The sequence below is a fragment of the Nyctibius grandis genome, chromosome 22 (assembly GCF_013368605.1).
Source record: "Nyctibius grandis isolate bNycGra1 chromosome 22, bNycGra1.pri, whole genome shotgun sequence".
NCBI lineage: Eukaryota > Metazoa > Chordata > Aves > Nyctibiiformes > Nyctibiidae > Nyctibius > Nyctibius grandis.
In genome coordinates, this window is record NC_090679.1 from 6,394,987 (window position 1) to 6,406,672 (window position 11,686).

General features: G+C 65.2%; 2 protein-coding genes across 2 annotated transcripts; both read right to left on the reverse strand.

The window, feature by feature from the left end:
* Nucleotides 1-83: 83 nt before the first annotated feature.
* MZB1 (marginal zone B and B1 cell specific protein) lies at nt 84-1,239 on the reverse strand. The gene is made up of 4 exons (XM_068417278.1): nt 1,057-1,239; nt 643-749; nt 465-569; nt 84-369 (listed from the first exon to the last, which is right to left on the reverse strand). Exons 1-4 carry the CDS (start codon nt 1,237-1,239, stop codon nt 192-194), a joined length of 573 nt encoding a protein of 190 aa, XP_068273379.1. The 3' UTR covers nt 84-191.
* Nucleotides 1,240-1,795: 556 nt separating this feature from the next.
* On the reverse strand, nt 1,796-7,241 carry PROB1 (proline rich basic protein 1). Its single transcript, XM_068417250.1, has one exon. It carries the CDS (start codon nt 6,739-6,741, stop codon nt 2,221-2,223), a length of 4,521 nt encoding a protein of 1,506 aa, XP_068273351.1. The 5' UTR covers nt 6,742-7,241; the 3' UTR covers nt 1,796-2,220.
* Between the last annotated feature and the right edge of the window lie 4,445 nt (nt 7,242-11,686).

Consider the following 11,686-nt stretch of genomic DNA (forward strand, 5'->3'; position numbering starts at 1 on the left):
TCCGGCGGCGCAGGGCACCCGCCGCCACCAGCATCACCCTGGCACGGCCGGGCTGGGCGTCGAGGGACGGTGGCGACACCGGTGATGGGCGACGCCGGGAAGGCGCCCACCTCCCGGCACGTGTCGGCTCTCGCTGGGGACGAAGTCGGCTCCGAAGGTCGCCGGGGCATTAAGCATTAACCGTGCCAGGGCTACAGCTCATTCGGCATCACCTTGGGTGGGGCCGGCCCCCCGGCCTTGCCGCCGGCGCAGGCCCCCTTGTCCCCGTGGCAGAGCAGCTCCCGCAGGGCGGCCGGGCCCCGCCGGTGCGCCCCGTAGATCTGCGCCTCGCCCCGCTCGCCCACGTAGCCGTGGCACATCTTGGACAGCCTGCCAGGAGCCAGAGGGTCACGCCATGTCCCCTTGCCACGGTGGCAAGGGGACGGTGCCCGGCACCCCCCCCATCGCCGATCCCCCTGACTCACCTGCCTGGCCAGGGTCCCCCTGTCACCATCACGCTCATGGGCTCCTGTCTCAGCAGCCCAGGCCCCGCCAGCCGCTTCTCCCCGCCCAGCTCCTGCACCCCGTAGCTGTGGGGAGAGGAGGGGTTGGGGACACCGCGGTCCCTGGGGACACCCCCATCCCCGGGGACACCCCGCTCACCTCTCCCAGCCCTGCGAGCAGCTCCTCTCCAGCACCTCCACATAGTCGGGCTCGCTCAGCGCCTTCCTGCCCACCTTCCCCTCCGCCCTGCGCAGCTGCTCCTCAATCTGGGGTGAAAAAGGGCAGAAACCGGACGGTGAGGGTGCCAGCCTCCCCAGGACCCTGCTCCCGAGGGGGGACAGGGCCCGCACCCCCTTCCTTGCAGCCCCAGCAGCTGAAGCACTTTTACATGGGATGGTGGGTCCATGAGCAGCTGCAAGGCGGCTCACTGGCCCCAGAGGGCTTTTTTGGGGTGCCGGCAGGGGCAGCCGCCAGTGGGGTGCCCCAGGGGAGCCGGCAGTTTCTCCCCAGGCCGGAGTACCCCTGCAAGGGTTCCCACCCCTGGTTTTGGGGTGCCGTCTCCCCGATCCCCACCTGGAAGGCGATGGCATGGCAGGCGTCGCAGCGCAGGGCTTCGGGCATGTGGGGCGAGAGCCGCTCCTCGGGGCTGAGCTGGGGCGCGGGGATGGAGCGGGCGGGGGGAGCCCCGCACATGTCCTCAGCCCCTGTCCCCGCCAGCAGGCTCAGGGCCAGCCACGCTGCCAGCGCCGGCTGCATCCTGCCGCGACACCGAAAGTGCTGGGGCGGAGGCGCGGGGCGGCTATAAACCCCCGGGGCCGGCTATAAACCCCCGGGGCCGGCAAGCGGGCGCTGATGCGCAGCCGACGCACCTGCATCCGGCTGACGCGGCCCCGTCCATCCCCAGGGCGTCGGGGCGGGGGGGGTCTGTGTGCGTGGGGTGTCCCTGCCTGACTGCCCCCCTCCCCGGGAGGTTTTTGGTGTAATTCAGTCCTGTGACACCTGACGCCTCCTCCTCGACCCAAATCCTTCCTGGATTGGGGTCTGGGGTTTGGGGCTGGGTTTTGGGGTTCTGGACTGGTGTTCAGGGCTGGGGTTTGGGGTTTGGGGCTCAGGGCCGGGGTTTGGGGTTCAAGCGCTGGGGTTCAGGGATCACCGTTGACCGCAGAGTCCCCTCCTGCCCCGAGGACCAGGGATTCATCCAGCGGGTGCTCCAGGACAGACAGACGGACTGCAGGGTCCCAGTGCCTCAGCTTCCCCAACAGGACCGCGGGAGCCCCTCGTGCCCCCCTTAACAGACGACACAAACACGGGATGAATATGCAGGATTTAATGCTGTCTCAGCGGTTTCATTACCATTTTAGGGAGCCTGTGCCTCTGCCGTGGCTGCGGGGGGCTGGCAGGGGCTGGGCCATCATACCCCCATGCCAACCAGCCCCAGTCACCCTCGGGATGGGACCAGCAGCACGGGGCAAAGCGGGGGCCATGCATCTGGTCCCTTTGCCAGTGGGGCCCATGACTTAGACCCCCCCCTCAGGGCTGCCAGGTGCTCACATTGGAATATACCCTTTATCTCCCTGTTCCCGTGAGGAGCTGGTGAGGTTCAGCCGGTGCCCATCACCCCTCGCCACTTCGCCAGCTCAGCCGCAGGCAGGGGGTCTCTCCCGTGCTGGGGGTGATGCTGATTTTGGGGTTAAACCCCGGTCACTTGGGAAGGGACGTGCTCCTGGCCGAGGATGGTCACATCTGCAGCAGCGGTCCCTTCTCGGGCCCGGCAGGGCTGGCGCGGGCAGGGGGCTGGCCGGGGCTGGGACTGGGGCTGGCCCGCATCCCTGTGGGGATGTAGTACAGGCTCTCCAGGTACCCGCAGTCAGGGCCCCCCGCAGCGGGCGGCCCCTCGCCCTTGGGAGCAGGGCTGAAGCTGGTGTTTTCAGTAGCCGGCAGGTCGGGGTGCGCCGGGGAGGGGGCAGCAGGCGGTGGGGGTGCTGGGAGCCCTGGAAAGCCGCCGTAGGGCACGTAGGGTGGAGCGTAGACCCCTGGGGCCATGACCAGGGGGTTGAAAGGAGCCTGGTAGAGCCCAGTGTGCGATGCCACCGGTGGGATGAGCACCTCCAGGTATTGCCCCGTCTCAGGGTCGTAGAGCGTTTTCAGCTGGGGCTGCCGCGGCGGCTCCATGTAGTAGCATTTCCCGCTGTCGGGATCGACGAGCATCCTCCGGTGCGTGGGCAGGTGGGGGGCAAAGGGCTTGTTGGGGCTCGGTGTGCTCTTACTGCTCAATGAGGCGCCATCAGTCCTCCTTAGGAGATGGGGAGCGTCCTCGAGGCGAGGCTGGGGCTGGGCGGGGGGCAGCGGCACCAGGTGCTCCCCAGTGGCCAGGCCCTCGGGGGGCTGGGGCAGGCGGGGGTCGGGGCTGTGTTTGCTCCAGGGCACCTCCCCACTGGCCAGGGGACACACACCGGTCCCCAGTGGAGCACCAGCAGGGTTAGGGGCCAACAGGGATCCAAAGGATGAGCTGGCCATGTTGGAGACCGGTGGGTGCCCAAGGGAAGCGGGGACTGGGTTGGTGACCAGGGGGGACCCAAAGGATGAGCTGGCTGGGTTGGGGACCAAGGGGAGCCCAAAGGACATGCTGGATGGATTGGGGACCAAGGGAGTCCCAAAGGATACACTGGATGGATTGGGGACTGAGGGGGTCCCAAAGGATACACTGGATGGATTGGGGACCGAGGAGGTCCCAAAGGATACACTGGATGGATTGGGGACCGAGGGGGTCCCAAAGGACATGCTGGATGGATTGGGGGCCAAGGAGGTCCCAAAGGATACACTGGATGGATTGGGGACCAAGGGGGTCCCAAAGGACATGCTGGATGGATTGGGGACCAAGGGAGTCCCAAAGGATACACTGGATGGATTGGGGACTGAGGGGGTCCCAAAGGATACACTGGATGGATTGGGGACCAAGGGTGTCCCAAAGGACATGCTGGATGGATTGGGGGCCAAGGGGTTCCCAAAGGATGCGTTGGCCGAGTTAGGGACCAAGGGGGTCCCAAAGGATGTGCCACACAGGTTGGGGACCAAGGGGGTCCCAAAGGATGCATTGGCTGGGTAGGGGATCAAGGGGGTTCCAAAAGGCTTGTTGGTGGGGTTGGAGACCACAGGAGTCCCAAATGATGTGCTGGCCAGGCTGGACGCTGATGGGTAGCCAAAAGATGAGTTGGTCATGTTGGGGACTGTGGGGGTCCCAAAGTACATGCTGGCTGGCTTGGGGACTGAAGGGTTCCCAAAGGATGTGCTGGCCAGGTTGGGGACCGTGGGGGTCCCGAAGGATGTGCTAGCTGGATTGGGGACTAAGGGGGTCCCAAAGGATGCGCTGATCGGGTTGGGGACTACGGGAGTCCCAAAGGATGCACTGGCGGGGTTGGGGACCGAGGGCAGCTTTGGCATTGGAGAGGATTTGGGGGTCTTCTCAGGAATTGCTAAGTAGTTGGAGTTCTCCGCCGGGGAAGCAGGAAGATACGGCTCGGTGGCTGCCGGCCACTTTGGCAAATGCTCCCAGGCCTCCCCCTGCTCCGGCAGCTGGCCAGAAGGACCTCTATTGGCCTCCTTGGCTTCAAATGGGGCGGCGGGGCCGGTGCTGCCCACAGAGCTGCTGCTCCCCGCCGACACCTGCTCGCTTGCGGGTGGCTTTGGGGTGCTTCTCTCTGCCAGTTTCCCAGGCTGTGGGTGCACGCTGCTGCCAGCTGGAGAGCCGACTCGGGGGTCTCTGCTGTCACTGCCACCACGCTGCTGCACCATTGACTCAGGCCCCTTGGCAGCGCGGAGCCCTCCGGTGCCACCGTAGCCGCGTGCGTCCTTCCCCTCCGTGGGACTCGGTGGCAGTGGTGGGAGGAGAACGGTCTTCTCCATCCGCAGCATGGCACCGGTCTGAGCCGCGGAGCCCTCCTCGGCCGCCGCTGGGGACCGCCGGCCCACCAGGACGTGGAGGTGGGTCTCCACGTGTGGCACCCCCTCAGCTGTGGGCACCCGCGGCGGCACCCTGAGCTCACTCCGCTCCCGGTGCGGGGGGGATGCTGCTGGTCCTTCCATGGCAGCCACCTCCCTCCGTGTGGCCTGGACCCTCGTGATGTGGACGGGGGAGCCCTGGGCAGGCGACAGCTGGCCACCAGTGAGCTTTGTGGGGCCCTCGGTGTGTGCCAGGGCTGGCTCTTGGCCAGCAGCTGCCAGCACTTCCCCGTCCCCCGGCTCGGCTGCCGCGTCCCGTCGGCACACTGAGGTGCAGTGGATGATGAGGGGGGCAGCCGGTGGTGGGTCCTCACCACTCGCCGGTGCCGTGGTGCCGTGGGATGCGCCGGCAGTCCCGAAGCAGAGGCTGTAGCTGCTCTTCACCAGCTTGCGCACGTCCCGGGGCTGGGGGACGCGCCCCTTCCCCTTATCTCCCGTCTCGTGGCAGGCGGCCGGTGGGGATCCCCGGGCCGGGGTGCCGGGGCTGGGCGGCTGGCGGGGCACTGCTGGCGGCTTCTCCTCCGGCTGGCTCTGCGGCACCAGCCTCACCTCCTGCGCCCGGGAGGTGAAGAGGCGCGGGGCTGGCGCGGCGGGGAGCGCCGGGCTGGCAGCCTCGAAGGGGACGGCTTGGGGGTGGCTGGGGCGGATGGCTCGCTGCTTCAAGCTGGGCCACGGCTTCGGCACTCTCTCAAATCTGGGGGCAACGTCCGGTGCCTTCCCCACCTCGGGGTGGGCTTCGAACAAGGCACGCGCTCGCCGGTAGCGGATCCTCTCCGGCGCCGGCTCCTCGGTGGCACTGGGCAGCCGGTGGCCCTCCAGCACCTCCTGGTACTTCATCCTCTCATTCAGTTCGTTGAAGGTCTTCTTCAGCTTGCAGACACTCTCCCTCGTCGCCTCGCTCAGCACTACCCCCTTGGTGGGACGGGTCGTGGTGGCATTCCCCACGGCCACCGCGGCCACCGGCAGCCCGCCGCCCCGCAGGTCCTCGGCTGAGAAGCTGCAGTCTGAGCGGGAGAGCGAGCTGGACTTGCCCTCCAGGCCATCCCCCAGCAGGTCAGTGCCAGCCGAGGACAGCCCGGAGGAGGTCGAGCTGCCCCGCAGCCCCTTCTGCTCCATCTTGATCCTCTGCTCATACTGCATTTTCTTGGCGAGGACGTTTTTCACCAGGCAAGAGGCCGCCCTGGTCTTGCTGGCGTCGGCGTCCAGGGAGGCCGTCTTCATGAACTGCTTGTAGTTGAGCCTGAAGTCCTCTCCGATGGCCCTGCCCTTGCTGGGGGGCTCCTTCCTGGCGGGGGGCAGAGGTTGGGGGGCCTGGCCGTCACCCCAGGGGCCAAAACCTGTCTCCTTCCTCTCCTTCCTCTTCAGCAGGATCTGGCGCTTGGGGACGGTCCTCTTCTTGCTGTGGCCCTTCCTGCCCTCCCCGCTCTCCAGCTCCACATCCACGCACTCAAACTGCTCCTTCCCCAGCAAGCCCAGCAGCTCCCCATCCACGCCAGCAGGGACGGGCCAGCCCACCCTGCCATGGAGGGCTGCCACTGTGCCCCGGGACTCGCCGCCGGCCGCCGGCCACCGCCACGGCCGCCTGCCGTCCTCTGACAGCGAGTTGGAGAGGCTGGAGGAGGTGTGGGAGCTGCACATGTCGAGGCGGGCGCCGGGGGGACCCGAGAGGCTGTGGAAAGCCCTGGCCGTCAGCGCACGCACCTCGCCGTCTGCCTCGTCCGAATCGCTGGGCGCCCCGAGCATCCCCCCGAGCTGCCGTGGCAGAGCCAGCTCCCTGCCGGCGGTGGTGGCAGCGGTGGCAGCCTGCCTGTCCCCGCCGAGGGGACCCATCCTGCCCCCCTGCCCCGGCGCTGGGCTATTCTTAGCCGCGATGGACAGCTGAGCCTGCCGCGGGCGGGCGAGGGGGCCGGGCGGCGGGGGGACGCCGGGGGCCCCCGCCGGAGCCCAGCGCCCGGGGGGAGCCCCTTCGGCACGGCCGCCCCGCCGCCCCACGTCCCGGGTGAGCGACCCCTCCTCATCCAGAAACTCCAGGCAGTCCTTGAAGGTCTCGGTCCCCTCCGAGCACAGGGCGGAGTGGTAAGAGGAGACGGAGGAGCCCGACATGCTCTTGGCCAGGTCGTCGCGGGGGAGGCCGAGGAGGTGGCCCTCCTCCTCCGACGTGGATCGCCGGCCCTCGCCGCTGCTGCGGGGACCCTCACCGTCGGTGCCGGGCAGCTCGACATGGGAGAGCAGGACAGGGTCCCTCTTCCCACGGGGCATCACGGCAGGGGGGATGCCAGCCGGTGCCGGGGGACCCTCCCGGGTGCCGGGGACGCTCCGCCGGGGACGCCGACTCGACCTTCTGGCTGCCTCGCCGTCACGGCGGCTGGACACGGCGGTGGCACGGAGCAGCCCCTCGATCACATGGATGTCAGCGAGCGCCAGCCCGGGGGAGGCGATGCCAAGCGCATTGCAGGGATGCCACCGCCGCCCCCAGCCGTAGGGGTCTGCCGGGGGGCTGCCAGCACCGTCCCCTGCCCCCTCACCCCACACCACTGCTCCCCAAACCTGCAGGTGAGGTGCCAGGGTGTCCCCACGCCTCACGGGGGCACCTGGGCCATGCCCCACCGGCACAGCGGGCTGGGCTGCCCCAGGGCTGGGGGACCCACAGACCTCTCCAGGGACATCCCATCCCCGGCACGGAGGGCACAGCTGGGCCCTGGGCACACCACAGCTCCTTCCCCAGCGCCTCTGTCCTCCTCGCTACAGGGACAGTGTGTCCCCATCCTGGGGGCTTCCCAAAACGCAGCTTCCCCAAAACGAACTGCAAGGCCCAGGAGAAAACTCAAGGCTTGAAATAAAACTGGGCACCGAGCACGAGCGCCAAACAATGGGCGGCTATTTGCCTTTTTCGAGGGACCCAAAGCAAGCAGCCGGGGTGCCCAGCACGGCACGAGGGTCTCCGCAGCTTGCCGGCCCTGACTGCCGCTGGCAGAGCTCAGCCTCGGCTTTTGGGGGGGATTTTTGCAGTGAAGCAGAGGTAGCAGGTGCTCCCCAGTGCTGCCAGCCCCGGAGCAACCCGATGCCCAAGTCTGGGTTCATGCAGGGACTAAATTTAAATCTTGGCAAGGAAAAGGAGAGGAAAGCTGCCCTGAGAGCTGGCCTGGCGCTTAACCCTTCGCTGCTGAGCGGGGCTGTGCTTGCAGGTGGCGTTTGTGGCCACGGGGATGGAGGAGACCTGCCGTGGGCAGCGCTCGCCGGCACGAGTGTGTGTGTGTGTATGGGGATTTCAAATCCCCAAACCCCCACAGCCCGGCATTGCAGGGAGCCAGAGGGATGCGGCTGCCAGCGGAGGAGCTCCCCATACTGCCTGGCTGGCATGCTGCACCCCAAAACCTGGGGCTGCTGCTTGGGTGCTGCCACCACCCTACGGCCCCCATGCGAGGAGGTCCGGCTCTCAGCCTGGGCTGGGCGGGAGTATCCCCGAGCCCCCCGGCCCAGCTCCCGGTGGTGTGGGCTCGTAGCCCGGCAGGCGCCTGCTGAGTCACTGCTGGCTCTGGCCCCAGCACGGTGCAGCCGGGAGCATCGCGACGAAGTACCCGCAGCTCCCGTCTGCTGCCGGATTTGCAGTGCCAGGGGGGGATGTACAGACCCACAATGGGGAGGGGGTGCAGTTCCCCCCAGGGCTGAGCTGGCTCCTCAGTCCCTGTCCAGTCCAGATCCCAGAGAGAGGCTGTTTCATCCCCTCTGCTCCGCCGAGGGTCGTGCCCAGTGTCCCAGGGCCACTGGTAGCTGGTGGGGAAGGGACGTTGGCCCAGCCCGGGGTCAGCGGTGTCCTGCCGAGCTGCCCCGGGGTGTCTTGCTGATACTGTTGGTGCACCCAGGGTACCACTACTGAGGGCAAGAAGGAAGGGCAGAGAAGGCACAAGGGGAACACGGGCTGCGGGATCTGGTGAAGCTCTGGATAAGGTAAAATAATCAAGCTGGTGGGAGCATCACTGCAGCTCTCCCTGGGCACGAAGGGAAAGGTCCTTGCACTCCTGCCTGCAGGTCCTGCTGTCCTGGCAGTGGGTGCGAGGTGGATTTAGGGCAATGACTCACATAACCGCTCTAAACCTTTCCTCTGCCAGCACTCGTGTCAGGCACAGCTCTTGCTGCTGCTGCATCTTTCACTCCCACACCCAAGTCCTGCCAAAACCGAAACAGTCAGAGTGGCAACAGCTGCGACGAGCAGTAACGGCAACACCGGAGGCTGCGAAGGCGGCTGCAAAGCACCGCAGCACGCCCGGCCGTCCATCCGCTTCCCCGGCACCCGCTCTCAGCGCTGCGGGAGGCGGGATGGCCCCGTACCCCCCTGCTCCATAGGACCAGCCGTATGGAAAAGCACGGCCGGGTTGCAGCAAGGACTGCCGGCTCGGCTGGTTTATCCCAACAGCCCTGAGGGTGCCACGAACAACCCAGCCGGGTGTGTTGGTGAAGCACAGAGGGAACCAGCTGGGCAGTCCCGTCTCACCACCCGGCTGCGGCCTGAGGCTGCCAGCAACCCACGGGGCAAGACCCATGCTCCAGCGCCTGCATCCTCTCCCTCCTGGTGTGGCTGATTTCTACACAGGACAGAGAGGAGGGCACGGCAGAGATCCCCGGGGTCCCCCCACCACCCCAAATACAACCATTTTAGGTTAAGAGGCCATAAACCCGTCTTCCAGCACCCGAAGCAGTTGGGGGTGTGTGGGGGAGCAGCCTGTTCGGCACGAGCACGTTACAGAACGACAGGTGGACCCATGCTGAGCCAGACTTGCTAATTAAATACTGAATAACTTTATGTTTAAGCCAGCACGATACTGCCTGTAAGCTTACATTGCATGTGCTTATTAACTTGTTTTTTTGTGCCAGCTCTGTGCGTGCTCGCCTCGTAATGCTGGCAAGCATAAAGAGAGGCAGCAAGGAGGAAGGATGGCTGCTAGTGGCTGCCGAAGCAGGACGTGCCTCTCCCACGCTGGAGCTCCTTTTTGTAACTCCAGAGCAGCAGGAACCACTGGTCCAGCTTGGCAAAGGCTTTCAAAGCTGCCTCTGGGGTGCGGAAGGGCACGGGGCAGCCGAAACACCCAGCAGCTCGGACAGGGCTCAAGAGCTTCCACACCCGAGGGGTGGACGCGTGAACCTGGGGCAGACAGACAGCTCGGCCGGCCCAACCCTGCAAACCGATCGCCCTCCCGTGCAGGGCCTCCACGCCGCCGCAGCCGCCGCCGCCGCCGCGCTCTCCGCGGCACCGACCGCGGCCACGGCGCAGGGGGTAACGCCCGAGCAGGCCCCCGGGGCCGCACGCCGGCGGCCGCCCAGACCCTCCGCCCTGCCCAGACGGCGGCTTCAGGCGCCAGCTCCCATCGCGCGGGCCCGGGCTCGGCCCTGGCGGAGCCGGGGGGACCCTGCTCATGGCGCGTCCAGTCCCGGTCCCGGTCCCGGCCCGCGGCTGGGGGCAGCCCAAGGCCGCAGCGCCCGCCGCCATCTTCCGCACCCCCGCGGCAAATGGCGGCCGCCGCCGCCGGGCCTTCCCCGTCTCCTGGCAACGCGCCCCCCCCATCTTAAAGGGGCCGCGGCCGGGAATCCCGCAGCGCCCCGTGCCCCGGAGCCGCCCCGGGGAGCGGCAGCGCCGCGGCTGCGCAGCCCGCGGGAAGGGCTCGGCCTCCCCCGAGGCCCGGGGACACCCGCGGCTGCCCCGTTAGTTGCTGGCCGCTGCCCGCGGGTGCGGCCGCGCCGCCATTTCGCGTGGAACAAACTCGCAGGCGGCACGAGCGCCTCTCGTTTATCAGGTACGGACGGGCACAGCCGAGCCTTTCACGTAAAAAAAGAAAAAAACAAAATATAAATCTAAAAGCCCCTTAGCAAGTCCCTGGTGTTCCCCAGGCAATGAGAGCATCCCTCCCCGCCGGCATCGCGCCCGCCCCAAGCGAGCCCGGCCTGCGCAGAGCACCTTCTCCCTTTGGAGACCCAGGAATTAGAAGTCAATCACGTTTTGGCAGGCAGCCCTCGGTTAACGACAGCAATGCAGTCCAACAGCCACGGGCAGAGACAGGATTTTCCCTTTTTTTCCCCCCTTACTGTGCGGGATGCCTGTGCTTTACAAAAATGTGCTCATGTTTATCACTGACGACATTTTAGCACCAAATGCCCTCCCTGCGCACAACACGGGCACGCAGAGTCATCCTCACCACCCTGACCACAACTATGAACAACAAACATCGTATTGCTTTCTGAAATCTTTTTACCTTCCAGTCTCATCTTCCCCGCTTCATCCTGGCCTCTTTCCTAGCTGCAGAGAAGACTTAAAATTATTGTGCTTCTCACAGGTGGTCTCCCACCTCCATAAAGCACTTCGAGATCTTTGGATGAAAGGTGCGATCTATTTTAAGTGCAAAATACTACATATGAATTCAAGCTCCGTCCAGGACATCACAGGTCCAATGGAATCGTCGTGTTTGGTCTCCCCACCTGTATCACTTTACAGCCATGGGAGTCAAATAGGAATGACAGGGAAGATACCAAACCTGGAACAAACTCCAACCACTTTAATATATTTCAAATACATTCTATGAACTATTTAATATATAAAAAGCAACATTAAAAGAGTTTTGCTTTTTATACACACTCATATGCACTCAAAAGTGGGAAATACCAGAACTAAGGCTGCCTGTCCTACTGCCAGCCACATTACCAAGCCAGAATAACCAAAGCAAACGTTTTTTTGCCCTTACACTCTCACACTAAATGTGTTTCACAACCACCCCCTGCAGTGCCTTCTTCACTGGCGCTCTTCCCACCCCAAGTGGCTGACAAACTGCCCAACTTCCCAAGCACTCCTACAAAGTTTCCCTACAGGGAAAAGATCTTAACATGAAAATGCTATTTTAAGGAGCCACTATGTTGGTTTTTAATGTTTTTTGACACATCACTATTTCACAGCAGCAATACTGCTGGAGTTGCAATGGTCTAATCATATAGGGGATGTGTAACTCTCATCTGCAGAAGCATCAAGTCTCAAAACCCAAGACAAACAGCCCCGCTCTGGTGTGGGCCACCAGAAAAACTTCTCCTCCTGCAGCTCCCAGCTTCGATGGACAGCACAGGGACACCAAGGGGACACTTTCTGGTACCTACGGACCCAGATCCCCGCTCTCGGTACCAGCCGTCTGGCGCACCGTGCCCACAGGGCACCCTCAGTGCACGG